Source organism: Centroberyx affinis, unplaced genomic scaffold (assembly GCF_046629955.1).
Source record: "Centroberyx affinis isolate AG114_WGS23_722 - 3 ecotype Tasmania unplaced genomic scaffold, CSIRO-AGI_Caff_v1 ptg005233l_1, whole genome shotgun sequence".
In the NCBI taxonomy this organism is placed as follows: Eukaryota; Metazoa; Chordata; class Actinopteri; order Beryciformes; family Berycidae; genus Centroberyx; species Centroberyx affinis.
The window spans coordinates 136,601-157,589 of record NW_027282606.1 but is presented as its reverse complement, the minus strand read 5'-3'; the positions used below and the strand labels follow the sequence as shown (position 1 = coordinate 157,589).

Genomic DNA, 20,989 nt, shown 5'->3' with positions numbered 1-20,989 from the left:
CTGCTGCTCTGAACACACAATCATACTTTTTCTTCCTCTCTTCCTATAGTACAAATCCCTGCAGATGAAGGGTAGATTAAGGGTAGACTGTGTGCATTTCCTTTTCTGACGTTTTCCTCTCCTCCTCCTCCTCCTCTTCGGTGCTCGTCGGTCCAGGATGGCGCCGGAGGTGGCGGCGGTGGAGAAGAAGGGCGGGTACAACCATCTGTGCGACATCTGGGCCGCCGGCATCACCGCCATCGAGCTGGCCGAGCTCCAGCCGCCCATGTTTGACCTCCACCCGATGAGGTGAGTCAGCACCGGCAGCGTGGGCACCGCACACACACACACACACACACACACACACACACACACACACACACACTCACAGGCAGCTGGGAAATGGAGGGATGAAAGAGAGTCGAGTGTTCGCTACAGTTCCAATGATTAGAGACTGTTTAGTCAGAGGAATTAACATAAGATGAAATTCCTGATGATTCCTGTGGGGGAATTGGGTCGTTGCAGTAGCAAATAACAATAGAAATAAGAATACAGGAAAAGTACTTTTTCAATTATACATAAATATTAAGTATTTATGAATGAAGAGCATGAAAATGAATTACAATATCATGAGGGTGTGCAAGATAACAGCAGTAGGACATACTTAGACAAGAAGAAAATGTAATGCAAATGTGTACAGTATGATAATATTCCTAAAAGTAAATATATGCTGTATTAAATAGGTGAAAAAGTGTAAACCTATCAAGATATATGCAATATATAGAAATGTGAAGAATATGAAAAAAATAAATAAGGCTATGTGAATTTAGAGGATATATACAGAATGTGTAAAATGTGCATTGCATTCACATTACAGCTATACAGAAAGCCATATGCTCAGAGAGTACAGGTGTGTATGTATAGAAATTCTCATAGTCACTATCATGACCAGAACATATTTCTAGATTAATAAACTCTACATGGCGTTAAAGTGGAGACATAAACAGCAGACTTTTGTTATGTAACATCATCATTTTGGCTGCCTGGTTTGCGTTTTGTCCTCAGACAGCCACAGTATGTAAACTGTTCAGACGGCTTCCCAGTCTGGTGACATTTAAAACTATGTTTCAGAGCGCTGATGTTGATGTCCAAGAGCAGCTTCCAGCCCCCCAGACTAAAGGATAAAACCAAGTGGTGAGATTAACTGTCTGCGCTTCACTTTTTTTTCTCCTTCATAACTCTCTCTTTACCTCTCTGAAGGAATTTCCTTTAAAGGAATACACCAGGTTTTTGGTGGATTGTCCCGTTTGGTCAACTTAATAAGAACGTAGACACCAAAATCATCCATGTGTCCCCGGTGGATCATTGGCTCTGGGGCTTCATGCTAACACTTAAGGCTCCATGCTAACACTTTAGCACACACTATGTTATGTAATAGTAAGCCACTAGCATAGGGAAGCTGACATAATTTCTGTCAACCCAAATGACTCTCTGTATGGGAGGTTACTTCATATAATCGATCTAAAAAGCATATATGGTTTTGATTTTGAAATAGTATGTTGCACTAAGCATCGACACATCTCGTTTGGCTTAATTCCGTATTATTATATTCCGTATTATGAACAACAGAATTACCGAACTACCCAGCAGCCGTTTAGCTAGTTGGAATGTTCCATGTCATTAGCTAGCTACAGCTTCACAGGCTATAGTGAAAAAATGTTATTTTCATGAGCCTGAACTCAAACTTAAGCTGAATTTACCCAAGGGGATTAATAAAGTATTATCTTATCTTATCTCTTATCTTAGTCAGGTGTACAGGTTTGAGAAATACAAGAAAATATTATTTTTTTTACATTTTTTGTCATTTTTTGTTTAAGAGGAGTATATTATAGCATGGAAAATTAGCTAATATGGTGGAAAAGTCATTTTTGTCATTTTTGTCATATCATTGTGACTTTAACTAAGAAGTTGACCAATGGGACAGTGTCCCAAAAACTTCCTGTAATACTTTACCTATAGGGTTTACATATGTATGTACTGCATACATTCACTTTTTGAGTGATATTTCTAATTTTTCCCATTAACCTGATCAGTTTCGTCTTGATTTATAATTCATTCCTTCTTCATCACTCTCTGTCTCTCCTCTTGCCTTCCTCTCTCTGCAGGTCTGCAAGTTTCCAGAGCTTTGTGAAGATGGCGCTCATTAAAAACCCTCGGAAAAGGCCTTCAGCTGAGACACTACTGCAGGTTAGCATGCTTTCTATAGCTCCTCATTAATGAGAGGCACCTAAGGCTCCTCATTATTGAGCCCATTCACTTCAATGGAGGAGTACTGATTCCTCTCCTGCAGTGTCACGCAAACATGCACTGCTGATAGATGCAGTAACAGTCTTCTACATTTCACTTAACCTTTATTCATCCAGGGAAAGCTGACTAAGCACCATGTTATTTTCCAGAGAGCGTGGAAATGAATGCTTCACATTCATACAGTTGAACACATTCACACTGGGAGCTGCCCACAGGCTTCTGCTGTTGGACACTGAGCCGCTCCACTAGCAGCTGGGGGTTCAGTGCCTTGCTCAGGGAGAGTGTTGCTCATTTTCTTTCCCCAGCCACCTTCCGGTCACAAGCCTGCTTCTCTAACCTCTAGGCGACAACCATGTTTTGTCCTCTCAAGTGTTGTTGTTGGGGCTTTTGGATTATATCCGGATCCATTTTTTCCGTGTATGGGATGGAATTAATGGGATTTTTGTGTCCCGTTTGCCGATCATTCTGTTCTTAAAATGGGTGAAATATTGTCAGTAGAAATTGCATAAGACAAAGTTATTAACTATTTCACAAAGCCATAAAATGCTGGAATGCTAAGCTAAGTATGGCCAGCGATTTAAAAAAAAAAAAAAAAATTGTCATTGCAGCTTCCAAAATCCATCAGAATCCACCTCAACAAATAAAGAAATGCATGACAGAGGAACCCTCGAAAGCAACAGTAGTCGATATTAGTGCTGGACGTAATTAAAGGCAGTCATTTTCTCATTTGACTGAAAGGGGGTGGGATCCGAAATCCCTTATTTGGGTTGAAAAATTATGTCACGCTTGAGAGGACAATTACATTTTGCTTTTGCCTTTTAGACACATAGTTAAACAAGTAAACATGTCGTGCCTCACAAATGATGCAGGCACCGATTGGGCCATTCGGTAACAAGATGCATCATCCCTCCAAGTTTCATCAAAATGGGACCAGTGGTGTAGCAATTATGGCCTTTCAAAGACCGAAATTTTGATCTTTAATTATAGCGTCTCCATCAGGCCAATCAGTATCATTTTTTAAACACCAGAACACAGTGCCAGCTTTCGTCAAAATTGCACCAGTGGGGTCTGAGATCAGATCATCATTACACGACTCTATGAGATCAACATTGTTTCAAGGTGGTGTTCTTCGCCCTCCTCCTCCTCTAGCATCCGTTTGTGACCCAGCTGCTGACCCGCAACCTGGTCATCGAGCTGCTGGACATGGCCAACAACCCCGACCTCCACGCCGCCACGCACAGCATGGACGACAACGAGCTGGAGGTCAGTACTGGGGGACACCGGGACAGGACCAGGAACCAGTACAGGACAGGACAGGACAGGACAGGACAGGACAGGACAGGACAGGACAGGGAGGAGTGGACAGACTGATAAATAGATGATTAAGATTTTAGTGTCAATCCAAGATCTAGGTCAAATACTTTTTTTTATTCTTAGTGCTTGTTTTAACCTGCTTGGTGTATCAGATGGGATACATTGAGCTCCAGAAAGTTTAAAAGACAATCAATATAAAGTATTTGAGAGTTGTTTTAATATATCTTTGTGTAATTGAAAACTTGTCCTGATGCGATAAAGTTAATAAAGATGAAGTTAGTCCATTTTTAAGCGTTAACCATTTTACTATTTAACATTAGCAGTCATACTATCAGTAATACTACTACTACTATAATTACCAATACTAATCCTACTACTACTACTACCACTACTGCTATAACTATAATAACTACTACTATGACTACTATAACTACTACTACTAATAATAATAAACTTTATTTATAGAGCACTTTTTTTTAACACAAGTTACAAAGTGCTTTACAAGATTAAAACAAATTACAATAAAAATGAAATGAGAGTAAAACAGAAACCACACAATTTAAAAGAGCACAGTAACAGAGGGTTAACGAAGTAAAACCATTAAAATAAAATAAAAGAATCAACACAATTTAAAAGAGCACAGCACACAGAAGATTTACAAAGGAAAGTGTGTAGTACTACCAATACTATACTACTACTAATCATAATATGATTGTTTTTTAATTTATTTAATATTGTACTACCCATGTGGCACTCTAGGCAGCTCAAACACAATTTGACCCCACCCTGGACAGTCAGATCAAACTATACAGAAAGACAAGCTGGATAGAAAAACAGATTAAGTGTTTCGGGTTCAGCCCATGTCCTTTTCACAGTGTGTAATGTTATTACTGGTGTGTCACCTACGTGTTATGTTAACAGATTGGGGAAGCGGCTCCTGACAAGATCCAGTCAGCAGGGAAGCACCTGCCTGTAGAGAGGACCTTGTCTGAGGAACAATGTGAGCACACACACACACACACACACACACACACACACAGTCAAACACAGTCACGATGAATCACTATGCAGTGGTCCTTCCATGAATAAGCCCACCTCCATATGCAGACCTTGCAAGTATTCTGCTAATCAGCTGTTCCAGGTCTTTTTTTTTTTTAATATTTTCATAATGCACATATTTCTAGTCATTTTTCTTTGTCTCAGTGTGTTCTAGTAGCAGTAGTAATAGCAGTAGTAGTATTATCCTATGTTTCAATGGAGAATTTTATGGTACCATGATGGCCTAAATGCTGTTTCAGATGCTTTTTCACCCCTGACAAGAATACATTCTCCAGGAAACACTGAATTCTTGTATTTTTCGGCATAAAAATGGTTTAAAGATATAGAATATCGGCACAAAATATCGTCTACCAGCAGCTTCAATCCAAACATACCAGTGTCAATATCGGCCTTCAACAGGTCAAACCCTGTCGCACGTGTATCGTGCCTGTGCCGTGCAAACCACATGTAAGTGTGTCTATAAATATATAAGGGAAGTTGAGGTCGACACCAGGCTGATGTACAGTATGGTACCACGCAGAGTGTGAAGACAAGCCGATCGCACCAGAGCAACCCCTGAGTCTTCAACCACAAGAAGCCCATTGACATTGCAGCGGCATGAAGTCACTCAAGCCCATAGAAGCGCATAGAAGTGCCACTGTCCAGCACACGCCAATGGCATGTTCTCACTGCCATCCTCTGACGTGGCCTCTAGCCCACATGTATGGACGGGTTACAGAATGAGGGCAGTGACTGAGAATCTATTGTCCCGATTCATATTCTGGAGATTACAGCATTGAATACAAGGGGGGTTTTAATGGACAATGAAGCCACTCTTCAGCAAGGACAAACGACATATATTTAGACATGCGTGCATACAGTCAGAAACACACAATACCCAACCCCAAGGACTCGTATATACAATGGTCTCAGGAGTCACAGACATATTACTGTTCACAGTTTATTAAAGACAAAACTGTACAAACAAGTACCAAAATATCCCTCTTAAGTAGAAGTGCTGTTGCCGAAAGTTTGCTTCTAGTGGTAATCCGTGAGTTCCTCATATTTTGTCTCCATCTTTGGTGCTGAGCGCTGTCAATCAAACAGTGTGGGCGGAGCTTTGATTTTCTGTTGATGCAGTTTGAGTTTCTCTTTTCTTTGTCTGTTCAGCCATGGTGGCTATCACTGCTCATGCTAACTACCCAGTTCTTCTTCTGTTTATCCCAAACAAACCGGAAATGTAAAACACATCACTTCCTGTGCGCCAGAAGCTGAAGCTTTCATTAACTGGCTGTAGGTTGAATGACTATTGTGTTGTGTGTGTGAGAGAGTAGGAAAACAGACTTTTAATGTTTTTATATAAAAATGTAATGGATTATTACTTTAAGGAAAAGTAAAATTACTGGCATAATAATTTACGCAAGAAAAAGTAAAAAGCAGCTCATTTAAAATGTCCTCAGAGTAAAGGTTACTGAGTTACAAAAACATAATGTAATTAGTAACACTTTACAATAAGGGTCACTAAGTTAAGGGTTAGTTAATGCTTAATAAGTGTTAGTTATTGCTTAATAAGGGTTAGTTAAAATGCTTAATAAGCATTAACTAACCCTTAATTAACAGTTAAATAATGTGTAATTTACTAATGGTGTTCATGTTAACTAAAGTATTAATTTATACATTATTTAATAGTTTATAAAGATGACTATTAAATAATGTATAAATTAATACCTTAGTTAACATGAACACCATTACTAACTGATTACCAGACACATTAGTTAACTGTTAATTGAGGGTTAGTTAATGCTTAATAAGCATTAACTTAGTGACCCTTATTGTAAAGTGTTACCATGTTATTAAATATGATCTTTCCCATGCAATGGATGGCAGAATTTCCTCTCACACTGTTATGTATCATCAATCTGTGATGTTCAATGCTTTCTAGGAGTTATTTTATTTTGTAAATTACTTTTTTGGTGTACTTACTTTCCCTCAGCCTGCCTTGTCTACTTCTACATCAATTCAGTGAGAGAGAGCAACATCGAAATCAATAGCGATTGCATAGTAAGAGCATGATAGTGAGAGTTTTTCCAGTTTAAAAAAAATAAGCGAGAGTCGCCCCAAAAGACACGTTTTTTTTTGTTTCGTTTTTTTAACCAGGCAATCAATCAACTTATTTTCAGCTGACAGCCTGGCAACAGGCAAAAGGATTTAGTTTGCAGAAGGCAACAGAACACACAATAAAAACAGCAATGCAACAAAAACATGCAGCAAAAACATTGGTAGAGAAGTTGAAGTTGTCATTTTGCTGAAAAACAGATATGTGTGTGCCATTCTATTTCTCTGAAGGCAGAGAGAGAGATAGATGGAATGGTCTTTTGAAACTCATTCCAGTGGACTGGAATGAGGAGTGGCTAAGGGAGGTTCTTGCTCTGGGGACATTTAGCAGGATGTGACAGGAAGACCCAGTGTTACGGGAAGCTGATGAGATTTGTACCACATTTTTCAGATAGGGGGGTGTCAGACCAAGGACAGTTTTGTTCTGTGCATTGGTGACAACTTGATTGCAGAGTGGTACAAAACATCAGGCCACTCAAGAGCACCCTTGCCTGCAAACCTATAAATAACATCACCACAATCTAACATGGTGATGATTTGTATGATGGTGAGTTTGGAAGAGTCTTGGAGGAACAGTTACGCTACAAAAAGCTTTGCTTTTTGTAGCCTAACTTTGACTTTGAAAGTTTTGCTTTGACTTTTGTTTATGTGTTGGGAGAAGGAGAGGGTAATATCTAACCAAATTCCCAGATATGTGTGAGATGACTGAACTGAACCATCAGTGGTCATGATAGTGCCAGAGAGTATCACATTTTTCCCCCAAACCACAGTATTTAACACCAGGTTCAGAGAGAGGGCCATCTAGAGAGCAATAAAGTTGCTTTGAGATGATTGTAGTAGGGAACCAACCAAGTACAAGATTGTGTCATCTGGATGGGTAAACAAGTCACCGGCCGCATGCGCAATATGATTGATGTAGATTGAGAATAGTGTGGGGCCGAGGATGGAGCCTTGTGGTACTCCCTTGGTGACAGGCAAGGGCTGAGACTATAGATACTGAGCTTTAACACTGAGTTCTACCAGAGGGATAGTTGGAGAACCAGGCGAGGGGGTGGTTTGCGACCCAAATGCTGCCAAGTCTGTCAACAAGAATGGAGTGGCCATACAGTATCAAATGCTTTAGCCAGGTCAATAAAAATACCTACACAGCATTGTTTGGAAAACCAAAGAGAACACTGTAGACATCAAGATATTCAGTCAGCTGTCTATTCACAAGTTTTTCCATCACCTTAGAAATGCATTGCAAGATAGCATGGCTGCATTACATTATGGACTATTGAGGCTCCTGTTGGTATTGCTGCCTCCTCTACTACGGATTTCTCTCTGTATAATTGTTGAACTTTGGTGCAAAATGGCGGCTCTAGAAAGAAGCTTTCGCTCTTTGATTCTGAGGGACTCAGGTTTACCGTTGATGTTTTAGATAGCTGAAACATTTCCTGCTAACAAGCTCCATTGCAGCTGCATTGGAAATATTTCACCGTGACATCAGGTGTTTGATACGGAAGCGTAATGCATTCACTTGTTTTTCTGATTTAACGAGATAATTATCTCAGAATTCTGAGAAAAGTTTTCATGGAAAAAAAAATTCTGCTCTGTTTTTCTGAATTAACGAGATACCTCAAAATCCCAATGTTTCAAACCAAAAGCAAAATAAAACTGGATTAAACTAAACAGGTGGGACATGTTTCCTTCCATGAAATCGAGCTCTCAACTAGGAATGAGAGCTTCTCTTGGGATTTTGAGATATCTCATCAATTCAGAAAAACAGAGCAGAATATTTTTTTTTCTATGAAAACTTTTCTCAGAATTCTGAGATAATTATCTTGTTAATTCATTTTTTTTCTCTCAAGTGAATGCATTACGCTTCCGTAGTTTGACCAGCTATCCACAGGAAAAAAAATAATACACCACCAAACAACAAAATGGAAAGTACATCACCAATAGCTGTTTTTTAAGTGTTAAAGACACTTATTTTTACAGTGGAAATTTCCTTTAAATTAATTAAAACTTGCAAAATAAAGTACAAAAAGAAAGTAAAGCATGAATCAACCACACTTTAAGGACATGCTAGTGGTGGTTTCTGTACAGATCATCCCCCTTTTCTTCACCAACATAGTCACTCACTCTAATAGTGTTTCCAGAACTGTAGGCCAAGGCCATCGGTCTGGATCTGATGACATTCACTGACTTGCCCAAACCTCATTTCCGTCACTTGTTGTGTGTAAATTAGCCAGTTTCTGATGCAAAGCTTATGGCGAGCCTTTAAAATTTGCAGTCTGTAATGGATGCGATTTGATGTCTAAACATACTTGCGTGAAAGTAAAATTATTGATTCAAAAAATACTCAAAAAAGTACAAGCGCACAAAAAAGCTGCTCAATTACAGTAACGAGAATCATTGCATTTTGTTACACTGTGAGAAAATAAGGGGCAGACTTGGGGACTGTACCTTGTTTTCTCACAGTATACTTCCCCCTAGTATGGCTTTTCTAGTTAACTGTTTTGCGGGGTCAGGGCTGTAGAGTGTCAGAAGCCAGTCTACCATAGTGCTAACTCATTATTGACGTCATGATGGGAAATGGTGTGGTTGTAGAGTGCACCCTGCGGCCGGCAACAGCTAATGCTAATCAATGCACTTGAGAGTGAATGCTAATCAATCGGGTACAAATGAAAACGTCTGGACTGCCTGGTAGCCGATCGATCTGCTTTTTGTTGTCTTACTCTGATGTTCTTCACTCTGTCGTAAACCACACTACTCTATGTGCAATACTGATTTCATCATAACATTTTCCTTTTCAGTTGACCAAGTGAAGTTTGGGCCCCCATTGAGGAAAGTCACAGAACCTTATCCTGATATGGTAATTCGCTATTTCATGAAGTCATTAGCATGCTGACATGTTTTTGACAGTACATACTGTATGTTGATAAACATATATATATGACTAAGGGTTATGTTTTGTTCCCCCCCTTTCAGCAGGGCTCCTATGACGACGACTGGAGTCTCTCCGGAGATGAAGATGACTCACCGTAAGACATTCTTCTTCTTCTTGCTGCTTTTCCTCTGTATCTGGAATATTGTGGTAATCATTGTGAAGTCATCACAACTGTACAGGATGCCCCTTATTAGCTAACTACCTGACCAGAAGTTAACCTGAGGACAACAATGGAAAAACATCCTAATTTCCTCTCCTCTGTTCATGCCAGAATGTGGATATTAATAGCCTCAGACTGTTGATAGTAAAGGCCGTGGACACCTTAGTGAGACAAAGGTGGTTCCTTCTTGGGTTAGACTGATATAATGGGCCGATACTGTCTTTTTAATTCAAATTCAGATCGTAGCAGCAGTAAGAATAGTCGTATTTGTAGTCTCAGTATATATATATATACATATGTATATACAGATGTGGAAAGTAACTAAGTACATTTACTCGAATACTTTACTTAAGTACAATTTTGAGGTACTTGTACTTTACTTGAGTATTACCATTTTATGCTACTTTATACTTCTACTCCACTACATTTCAGAGGGAAATATTGTACTTTTTACTCCACTACCTTCATTTGATAACTTAAGTTACTAGTTACTTTGCAGATTCAGATTATTAATACAAAATATAATCAACTAATAAATTGTGATGTATTATTATAGATTACTGTAAGCTACCCAGCAGTATATAAAGTAGTGGAAATCAGCCCCACCTTTTCCAGCTGCAACATTAAAGTGATGCTTACACATTAATGCATCAATAATAATAATTCAATAATATAATATATACTGTATTATTCTGAAATGGGCCATTCTGCATAATGAGTACTTTTACTTTTGTTGCTTTAAGTACATTTTGATGCTAATACTTTTGTACTTTTACTTAAGTAACATTTTGAATGCAGGACTTTTACTTGTAACAGAGTATTTTTTATACTGTGGTATTTCTACTTTTACTTAAGTAAAAGATCTGAGTACTTCTTCCACCACTGTGTATATATATAGATAGATATATATAGATATAGGTTTTGTTTTGTTTTTTGCCTCACAATCAAAGAAATAGAGACATAGAATATGAGGATGAACAACATAGCAAACTATATAAAATAGACAGGCAATGACTTATAGCGACAGAGTTTTTTTTCCCTTTTCTTCCCCTATACCTTTGTAACACTTTTTTTTTTTGGTTTCCTGTTATCTGATCTTTTTGTCTGTCTCTGTAAGTCATTGTAGTATCAGTACTCTTTTATAATTGGCGTGAAAATGGTCAGATTTAAAGGTATTGAATATCGGCACACAATATCAGCAGTCGGCAGCATCAGTCCAAAAGCATCAGTATCGGTATCAGGCTTTAGAGACCAGTATCAGTCGAACCCTGGTCCCTTCCCTTCCCATTGTTATCGGCCAGCCAGGCCCATAGTCAGATAAACACCAGGTCTTCCTGTTGCAGGAGCCTGTTGGAATGTGTGGAGCAAGCTCTGCAGCTGAGGTAGGCCACATCAATCCACCTCTAACCGCCAGTGTTCCCTCCCTCCCCCGTGAATTCATTTGAAATTAATCGCTTGGGACTATTATTAGTATGTAAATATAAGCTAATGCCAAAGATCTTTTACATAATCAGTGGGTTTTGTGTACACACTCTGCTAATCCCAACCCCAAACCCCAAACTGCAACTATACACTTCATGAACTGGATGTTGATCTGATTTAGCACAAACCCACTGGTTTTGCTCCTTGGCTTTTTGTGCTTGTCTGCGTGTTTGTGCGTGGTTTTTCTGTTGCCATTTTTGTTTATGTGCTATTCTTTGTGCTTTTCCCTCAGCATTCAGCTTTATCGTCCAGCTTTTTGTCATAATTACATTGCCAGATCAGCTGATTTGATAATTATTTATGAAGACTATTTGATTTGAGCATCTATCCACTCAGTGCCTGATAAGGACTCCTAATGTTGCTCCTTTTGTCTTTCAGGAGTTTAACCATTAGGAGAGCGCCATCTACTGATGTGAGTGGGAACTACATATGCAAAAAATGGAGATCATCTGTTGAAATCCCCTCTTATGTCGTTCCTTGTGTTATTCTGACGTTCTTCAGGGGGGTAAAGGCGGCAGGAAGGGCAGTTTGTTCAGCCCGTCCACGGCCTCCCTGCCGGCCTTCAGCTCCTTCACTCCCAACATGGAGGAGAAGGACCTGACGCTGCGGCCCAGCTGCACACTGGGCCCCGACTCCACCCACGCCGCCGACTCCACCTCCTCCTCTGGTACGACGCATCCAACCAACCTGTTCCGTAATGGCTCATGGTGAAGTCAGGGGCATCAACTCACTGCAAAGCCTCTGCATCATCCTCATAGTTTTCCATGAAAATTTCTAAACCTGTTGAAATCTGTTAAATTTATGGGGACAAAGTGGAGCAATGACTGAAGAATGACTAGATATTATTTGGTCAATGTAAACGCTCTCTGATGTGATGTTTTTCTTAGATATGGCTTCCAAATAGACAATCCAATTTTCCCATGAGGAGGATTAAACTTTCAGATTTGAGTTTTAGTTGATTACTGGCTACACAAAACCTACTGTAAGTATGTCAATCCTGGCTAACCGGTCTCACAAAGCTGGTTATCAACTGGTTCTGTCAAACCAGGACTTTCCAATCCAGCTATGAGCACGTTCACATGAAAGAGGCGGGGTTTGTGACAAATAGCCAATCACATGCAACATGGACAGACCAAGAGCAGTGAGATATTTAATGTTTAACGAGATAAGATGAAACTATTGATACCTGTGGGGAAATTGTGAGTTGTGGCGAAAGTACTATGATTCAGTGGGTAAAAAAGAATATAAAAAGAAGCAATAAAAGTAGTAGAAAATAATGAAGCAATAAAACCAGTAGGCTGTAAATAATTGTGTAAACATATGCTTCTGACAATTTCAACACACTAAGTAGACTGTAGAAGTAGGTATGGGAAATAAATGGATTACTATCATTTCATATAGGGCTGGGCGATAATTCAATATTATCGTTTATCGTCTTTCAGTGGAATCATATCGTGATGATATGAAGATATTATATATATATTTTTTAATATCGTGACACACATTTCTGCTGTCTAAATTGATGATGACAAGCAAATTTTACTTAAAAACTCTCATAAAATGAGGTATGGTAGGAATATTATTTGAATATTTCTGTTTTGTTTGACATCACACCTAACACTACCATTTGGTTCAATGAGATGAATATTAATTTGATTATTTAATGCGATTTTGCATACATGAACCATATCGTGATATATATCGAGAAAAATCCTTATGATTATCATGATATTGATTTCAACCATATCGCCCAGCCCTAATTTCATATAATGAATAGATATGAGCAATGCCAAAACATTGCAACAGTGAACAGTGATAGTGTTTCTGCTGCCAAGGCTAGAGAAGATTGCAGGAGGCAAATTGCAGATAGTGTAAATGCGTGAATAAACATAATCATTAAGGCTCAGCGGGCGTACTTTTCCACTGATACAATCTTAATCAAATCATCTTCTCTGATATCATCTTACGTTTCACCAGCCTTGGCCAGGTGCTCCGCCACGCAGGACATCAGACAGCGCTGCAGTGACCCCTGCCTGCCTGCGGGGGGCGCCGGGACGGCAGAGAAGAAGCCCGCCGCCGTTACCTCTCCGAAGAGGGAGACGCCCCTGTCGCCCGAGTGGAGCACGCTGAGAAGAAAGACGGAGGACTCTGTAAGTTCCGGCTGAATATGTTTCCATTTATCTACATCGATAAGCTTGTGTGGTTCGCTAACCTAATAACTTGTCCTACTGATTTTGTTTTGACCCTTTTTAAAAGTCTGTGCGTCTGTAAGATTAAAGATCCTGCAACCAAACAATCCTGATTTACAATGCATCTGAAATCATGCAGTCATTATCATCCCCCTTTTTTTTGTTATGTGTAACCTTTTTAAATTTCTAGAGAGCTGTTTGTCATGGACTCCCTCCTACTCCTCAAGTCCATGTAAGTGTGAAATCTAATAGCATGTAACCTACAGAATTAACGCTCACCAATTGCAGTCCTCTCATAACTAACAACATACGTATCTTTGCATGCTTAAAGCTGCACTAGGTGAAATTTTTAATGAAATTCTGGCGTTGACGAGTCAAAACTTAAGAGCAAAATCCAAACTGTCTTCTAAACCAGTGATTCTCAACCTTTTTCATATCAAGGACCCCTAATTTAGTCTACATTAGGGCCACGGACCCCCATTTGATGAGATTTAGTCTCTCAGACCCAAATCTGAGAATATTTTTTAGATATGATTTTATCCAGAATTCCATGACTATCTGTATTGTAGGTAGAGAGATAACAGTGGAACTATGATCAAAACAGTGATTCTTCTACATTCTCTAATTGTGTTAACTTCTTGTAAATGAAATAATGCTGAAGTTTAACAATTCATCAATTTACTGGGGACCCCCCGGAACCTCCTCAAGGACCCCTGGTGGTCCCCGGACCCCACGTTGAGTATAAAGCATCACAGACGGACCGTGTGTGATGACATCACATTACAGAATTTCTGGGTAGTGAAGTCCTCAAAATTCAAACAGTTGCCTCTGGGGCCGCCAACACGTAAAGTTGCCAACTGCAGCTTTAATTTCAATACATACTGTAGTCATTCTAATCATCACGTATATTATGTTTTTGTTGATACCATTAAAAAAAAGGAAGGTTAGCTAGAACTTTGAAAAATGTACTACTCTAGACTGTTAGTGAATCAGTTGGTCTGCTGGGTTCTTTAGATGGGAGCCTGCTTCTCCAAAGTCTTCAACGGTTGTCCTCTGAAAATCCACTGTGCTGTGACCTGGATTTTTCCCAAGACGAGAGGTAAGGCGATTGGGAGTGTCCTGAAACTCCAAAGGGTGGGGAGTGTTTGTTCCAATACAGGAGTAAAGTGGGTTTTGAAGGCCAGAAATCTCAGCACCTGTCCAAGTAATCGTTGAGTCATTAAAGAGTAAAGCCCAAATCTGTGTAAAGCCTGACATCTAATGGCAAAAAGCATGCTACTGAAATTGCCATCTGCTATTGGCTGATATTTGGTACCAGATGATGTCACCTTCTACAGAGTACAGCAGGTGGTGACATCACCTGGTACCAAAGATCAGCCGAGGCTTTACATAGATTTGGATTTGGGGTTTAGTTACTCTTTAATATTGATCAACAACCCTATCAACCCTCTGCAGATATATTTTGGTCACTTTGTGATATGGAAAAAAACTTACTTATTGCCCCTTTAACAAGCGATGTCTTTTCCATCTTAGATCAGTACCTTATTCTTGGGGCAGAGGAGGGCATCTACACACTCAACCTCAATGAACTTCATGAAGATACACTAGAGAAGGTAAGAGACTGATCCGTTTATTCACCATATTCTAATTTCACTTGTACCATAATACCCTTGTGAGATAAGTCACGGTTAAACTTAAATTGGGTTGTTGCAAATAGGACACAGCAAAGAAAAATAGATTATAAATAAGAATAGAGGGAATGGGGGATTTAAACACAACCGACAATTCCAATGTGTCGAGAACACAGTAAAAAGAAATATATATTCTTATACTTTTCATTCATATCAGTTACAGCGAGGGTGTGCAGAATAACAGCAGTAGAACATACAGTACTGACACAAAGAATAAAATGGATGAAAATATATACCATTTTAAAATGCAATAAAAAATGAAATGCATGCAGTCTTGATTTTTTTTTTTTAAATATCAAGATACTGTATATGCATTGGATTCACATTAGCAGGTCCATGCAGAGGTATGCAAACACCAGTTGTAAAAGACTATCCACCTTATCAAATATATTCCATTTACAGATGTAGATGAACATAATTTATGTCGTGAACAGTCTAGGTGTGCAGATGTGTGTGTAGTATATCATGTTTATCACATGGTAAAGTGCAGATTTTACTGTGTTGATTTTCTTCCCACAGAAGCTCCCTCAGCGATGTACATGGCTGTATGTTATGAACAACGTCCTGATGTCCGTATCAGGTAACACGTCCATCCAAATGGTGGTTTTGTCAGAGAAAAACAGAGTACTGTGTATTATCTGTCGTTTCCCTCCACTCTGACAACTCTAACAAACCCGTCCCTCCTGCAGGGAAGTCGTCCCAGCTTTACTCCCACAGTCTGACGGCTCTGTTTGAACAGAGAGGAAATCTACAGAAGAAACACAGCAGCCTGTCGCTCGGCACCAACCGCTTCACTGAGAGGATCAGCCACAGGTAGAGTAGGAGAGTTAGGGGCTCTACAGTCAGTAGTGGTAGTAGTAGCAGTAGTAGTAGTAGTACTAGCAGTAGTAATAGTAGCAATAGTAGTAGGAGTAGTAGTAATAGTAGTAGTAGGAGTAGGAGTAGTAGTAAAAGTAGTAGTAGTTATAGTAGTAGGAGTAGTAGTAGGAGTAGTAGTAATAGTAGCAATAGTAGGAGTAGTAGTAGTAGTTATAGTAGTAGGAGTAGGAGTAATAGTAGGAGTAGTAATAGTAGCAATAGTAGTAGGAGTAGTAGTAGTAGTAATAGTAGTAGTAGTTATAGTAATAGTAGTAGGAGTAGGAGTAGTAGTAGGAGTAGTAGTAATAGTGGCAATAGTAGGAGTAGTAATAGTAGCAGTAGTAGTAACAGTAGTAGTAGTGGTAATAGTAGTAGCAATAGTAGTAGGAGTAGTAGTAGTAATAGTAGTAGTAGTTATAGTAATCGTAGTAGGAGTAGTAATAGTAGCAATAGTAGGAGGAGTAATAGTAGCAATAGTAGTAGGAGTAGTAGTAGTAATAGTAGTAGTAGTTATAGTAGTAGGAGTAGTAGTAGGAGTAGTAGTAGCAATAGTAGTAGTAGTTATAGTAGTAGGAGTAGTAGTAGGAGTAGTAGTAATAGTAGCAATAGTAGGAGTAGTAGTAGTTATAGTAATAGTAGTAGGAGTAGTAGTAGTAGTAATAGTAGCAATAGTAGTAGGAGTAGTAGTTATAGTAATAGTAGTAGGAGTAGGAGTAGTAGTAATAGTAGCAATAGTAGGAGTAGTAGTAACAGTAGTAGTAGTAGTGGTAATAGTAGTAGTAGTTATAGTAATAGTAGTAGGAGTAGGAGTAGTAGTAGCAGTAGTAGTAACAGTAGTAGTAGTGGTAATAGTAGTAGCAATAGTAGTAGCCCTGTGGCAGGAAAAAAACACAGAATTCTAATATATTTCTATATAATATAATAATTATATTATTATAAGCGACTGCTATATCTTGATTATTGTCTTCATGAAGGATGTTCTTGCTATTGTGTGTCGTCTCTCCATCAGCAGGAAGTACGCCATATCTGTGAAGATCCCCGACACTAAAGGCTGTAGGAGGTGCAGTGTAGGTAAGTGGAGTGGAATTTGCCCTGGATGCATTGTCACGTCTAATCAGTCATACAACTACAGACTCCACCACAGTATACGAGTCTTACTTTCTTTCTTTCTTTCTTTCTTTCTCTCAGCAAGGAACCCATACACAGACAGTACCTTTCTATGCGGGGCGGTTCCATCTGGCCTCGTTCTACTGTTGTGGTATGAGCCTCTCCAGAAGTTCATGCAGCTAAAGGTTTGGACCGAGATGTTATTTTGTGTATTATTATTATTATTACATCTATTACACCTCCGATATGATGTTTGATTTTGAACCACTGAATACTTGGACTTTTAGGGAATTTTGTGGAATTAAAAATGGTCAAATTAAAGATACTGAATACCACAAAATGTCAGGTTCAGCATCGGCCTTCAACACCTCATATCTAAAGATCATATAACCTGACTGTTCCTCTTTCTGTTGCCATGCAGCATATAGCAATAAGCCTCCCGGATCCTCTCCCGATATTCGAGCTGCTGGTGCTGGTGACCGATGAGTTTCCCCAGCTGTGCGTTGGGGTGAGAGACTGCAGCGAACCCTCAACCAACCAGCAGCTCAAGTTCGACATCATCGAACTGAACGGCACGCCCAACTCCACGCCAGGTAGGATGTGAGCGGCTGCTGGCTCATCGCTTAATTAATCCCTCGTCCACTTTCTACTTCGGTCAGCGATTGCCTACATTTCCCAGAATGCCTTTCAACAACCCCCAGAGAAGCGTGAACTTGTCGCGTTCAGCTGTGTTTTCTAAGACCTCGGATGTTTCTCAGAGAGCTCAGTCTGAATTGAGGAAAACTGAATTTGAAAGGAATCTCTTACATCTCTCTTTCTCTCTCTCTCTCTCTCTCTCTCTCTCTCTCTCTCTCTCTCTCTCTCTCTCTCTGTAGATAGTGGACCAGTTGGGGCAGTACAGGTAACCCAGCTGGACAGAGACACCGTTCTCATTGCACTAGAAAGTAAGCATCGAAATCTAATGAAACATTTTGAATCGGCCAGCCATCTTTCACACTGATTAATGTTTCTCACTCTTGACGCTCATTTGACAGAAACCGTTAAGACTGTGAACCTACAAGGGCTTCCATCCAAAGAGCTGGCCGCCGAAATGGTCTTTGACTTCCGCATTGAAACGCTAGGTACAAACCTGCATCTACTACAACTTTATCTAAAGTTTATTTCAACACGAACACAAGTTATATTGTCATATTGGACCTAGGGCTCGACCGATATGGGGTTTTGAGGGCTGATACAGATATTTTAGGATTGGAGCTGCTACGTAATTTATATCGGTCAAACCCTAATTTGAATATTCCTCTTATCTGTCTTTTTATTTCACCGAGTTTGAGTGATGTGACTTGTTTCTAACAGTTTGCCTACAGGACAGCGTTCTGGCTTTCTGGAAGCATGGCCTTAAAGGGAGGAGTCTCCATTCAAGTGAGGTGATTATCTCAAAGGAGATTTATGTACGGCCGGGGTGTTCGCTCAGGTGTTCTTTCATTCATTCAATTTTTTTACATTTGCATGATGTCGATGAAACAGTCACATGCATGTGTGTGTTTGCAGGTTACGCAAGAGATCACAGACGAGAGTCGAGTATTCAGAGTTTTGGGAACAAACAGGTATGTTAACACTTGTCTGCCAACATCAGTCACAAGCTGACACACTAAGAGGTGAAAGAACACAGTAGTAGTAGTAGTGGTGGTAACATAAGTAGTAGTAGTAGTGCTAATACCAGTAGTAGTAGTTGCAGTACAAGTAGTAATAATAGTGGTAGTAGTTGTACTAGTAGCAATAATTACAGTAGTAGTAGTAATTGCAGTAGGAGTAGTAATAATAGCTGTAGTAGTAGCAGTAGTAGTAGTAATACCAGTAGTAGTTGCAGTAGAAAGAGTAATAATAGTGGTAATAATAGCAGTTGTAAGAGTAATAGTAGTAGTAGTTGCAGTAGAAGTAGTAATAAAAGTGGCAGTAGTAGCACTAGTAGTAGCAGTAATAACAGTAGTAGTAGTTGAAGTAGGAATAGTAATAATAGTGGTGGTAGTAGGTGCAGTAGTAAAAGTAATAGTAGTAGAAGTAATAGCAGTAGTAAAAATAATAGTAGTTGCAGTAGAAGTAGTAATAATAGTAGTAGTAGTGTTTTTGGACTTTGAAATGAAAAACACAAATTCAGCTCCTCTTGGAGGAAAATTGACAAAGCTTTAATATTAAAAACAATTCATTTCAGCTGCAGTAGACTTTGTTACACTTTGACAAACCCTGAAGAAGGCTGTTACAGCAGAAACACTTTGGTTTTTAATATTACAGCTTTGTCAGTTCTTAAAGAGTAGCAGTAGTAGTAGATTTTTTTTTCTCATTTCTTTGGTTCTGTTTGATTCGTGCACTTTGGAGGAGCTGTGACAGACTTTCTTTGTGGACTGTGTACAGGGACATCGTCCTTCAGAGCACACCGACATCAGACCCCTCAGCACTGAGCAACCTGTACATCCTGACCGGCCATGAAAGCAGCTACTGAGACAAAAGGCTGAACACAAAGTTGAAAACAGGAGCTGCAAATCTTCAGAAAAATCACATTGGAAGGAATCACAGTTCTACTATATAACCCAGTGGAGAAAATGATAGAAATTGTGAAAGCAGTGCCGTCTCTGACTGAAGGTGCAGCCGACAGCAGCACCGACTGATCCCACTAACTCTCTGCTGTGTATGAGACATTATGCCAATACGGGATTCAGTTTCCCTCCCAGACTGAAACTGGATTTTTCTGGAAGGACCTGTAAAAAAAAGACTTGTCAAAATGCTCAGTGGTGAGTTTCTAATTCTTGGATGTGCTACAGGCTACATAAAGTTACATTAGGTAAAGGTTTGTAAAAATACATCCGTCTTATCCGCCAAAATCACAAAGTGAGGCTTCAGTACGTAAACGTAAAATACTGTTCCCCATGCAACAGCCAACAATATTTGGCCGCGTTAGCTAGCTAGTTAGCATAGAACGTTAAGCAACCGTAAGCACAACCTTACATTTCCAATTTATGATTATAACCATTTACCACACAGGTGTTTTAGTAGATATAATGCTGAAAATGGAACGTAAGTGTATTTGGAGGATTATAAACATTTCTAGGTATTGAAGTCTTCAGAATTCAAACAGTTTCCCCTCGATACCTATGGAAGCCCATTTCCACCAGTGTGAAGAAAAAAAAGATCCTGTAAGTCATTATAATGAGAAACTTTCTCAAAATAATGAGAAACTTTCTCAAAATAATGAGTTAGTATCTCAAAATAATGGCTTAGTATGTCAAAGATACTAAGTCATTATTTTGAGAAAGTTTCTCATTATTTTGAGATACTAAGTCATTATTTTGAGAAAGTTTCTCATTATTTTGAGATACTAACTCATTATTTTGAGATACTAACTCATTATTTTGAGATATTAAGTCATTATTTTGAGATACTAACTCATTTTGAGAAAGTTTCTCATTATTTTGAGATACTAACTCATTATTTTGAGATATTAACTCATTATTTTGAGATACTAACTCATTATTTTGAGATATTAACTCATTATTTTGAGATACTAAGTCATTATTTTGAGAAAGTTTCTCATTATAATGACTTACAGGACCCTTTTTTTCATCACACTGGCGGGAATGGGCTTCCATAGATACCATTTGGGGCCGCCGACATGCAAAATTTCCGAGTGCAGCTTTAAACCTCGACAGTTTCTCCTTTCATACTGCTATGAAATTGCAATAACTCACCATGGAGGAGTGAAGTGGATGTTCAAGACAGAGGGAAAAAAAACACCTACTGCTTTTTGCTTTTCCTGCAGCCGATA

At 39.2% G+C, this 20,989-nt stretch overlaps 1 protein-coding gene across 3 annotated transcripts in view; it reads left to right on the top strand.

Annotated features, from left to right (window-relative positions):
• Positions 1-20,330, top strand: part of map4k2 (mitogen-activated protein kinase kinase kinase kinase 2) — a 31,418-nt gene extending 11,088 nt beyond the window's left edge. Inside the window, exons 9-32 of one of the 3 annotated variants that reach the window (XM_071546363.1) lie at positions 157-288; positions 1,111-1,173; positions 2,145-2,226; positions 3,436-3,549; positions 4,522-4,600; positions 9,552-9,610; positions 9,727-9,779; positions 11,189-11,227; positions 11,706-11,739; positions 11,829-11,994; positions 13,305-13,477; positions 13,707-13,748; positions 14,531-14,615; positions 15,050-15,129; positions 15,727-15,787; positions 15,897-16,020; positions 17,078-17,136; positions 17,254-17,357; positions 17,594-17,765; positions 18,048-18,116; positions 18,207-18,293; positions 18,526-18,596; positions 18,721-18,776; positions 19,582-20,330. In XM_071546363.1, coding sequence (XP_071402464.1) covers positions 157-288; positions 1,111-1,173; positions 2,145-2,226; positions 3,436-3,549; positions 4,522-4,600; positions 9,552-9,610; positions 9,727-9,779; positions 11,189-11,227; positions 11,706-11,739; positions 11,829-11,994; positions 13,305-13,477; positions 13,707-13,748; positions 14,531-14,615; positions 15,050-15,129; positions 15,727-15,787; positions 15,897-16,020; positions 17,078-17,136; positions 17,254-17,357; positions 17,594-17,765; positions 18,048-18,116; positions 18,207-18,293; positions 18,526-18,596; positions 18,721-18,776; positions 19,582-19,669 — 2,092 coding nt within the window. In that variant the 3' untranslated portion in view covers positions 19,670-20,330. Of the gene's footprint in view, positions 1-156; positions 289-1,110; positions 1,174-2,144; positions 2,227-3,435; positions 3,550-4,521; positions 4,601-9,551; positions 9,611-9,726; positions 9,780-11,188; positions 11,228-11,705; positions 11,740-11,828; positions 11,995-13,304; positions 13,478-13,706; positions 13,749-14,530; positions 14,616-15,049; positions 15,130-15,726; positions 15,788-15,896; positions 16,021-17,074; positions 17,137-17,253; positions 17,358-17,593; positions 17,766-18,047; positions 18,117-18,206; positions 18,294-18,525; positions 18,597-18,720; positions 18,777-19,581 lie in introns of all 3 variants that reach the window. The other 2 variants (XM_071546362.1, XM_071546364.1) reach the window with 2 other exon arrangements.
• The last annotated feature ends 659 nt before the right edge of the window (positions 20,331-20,989 follow it).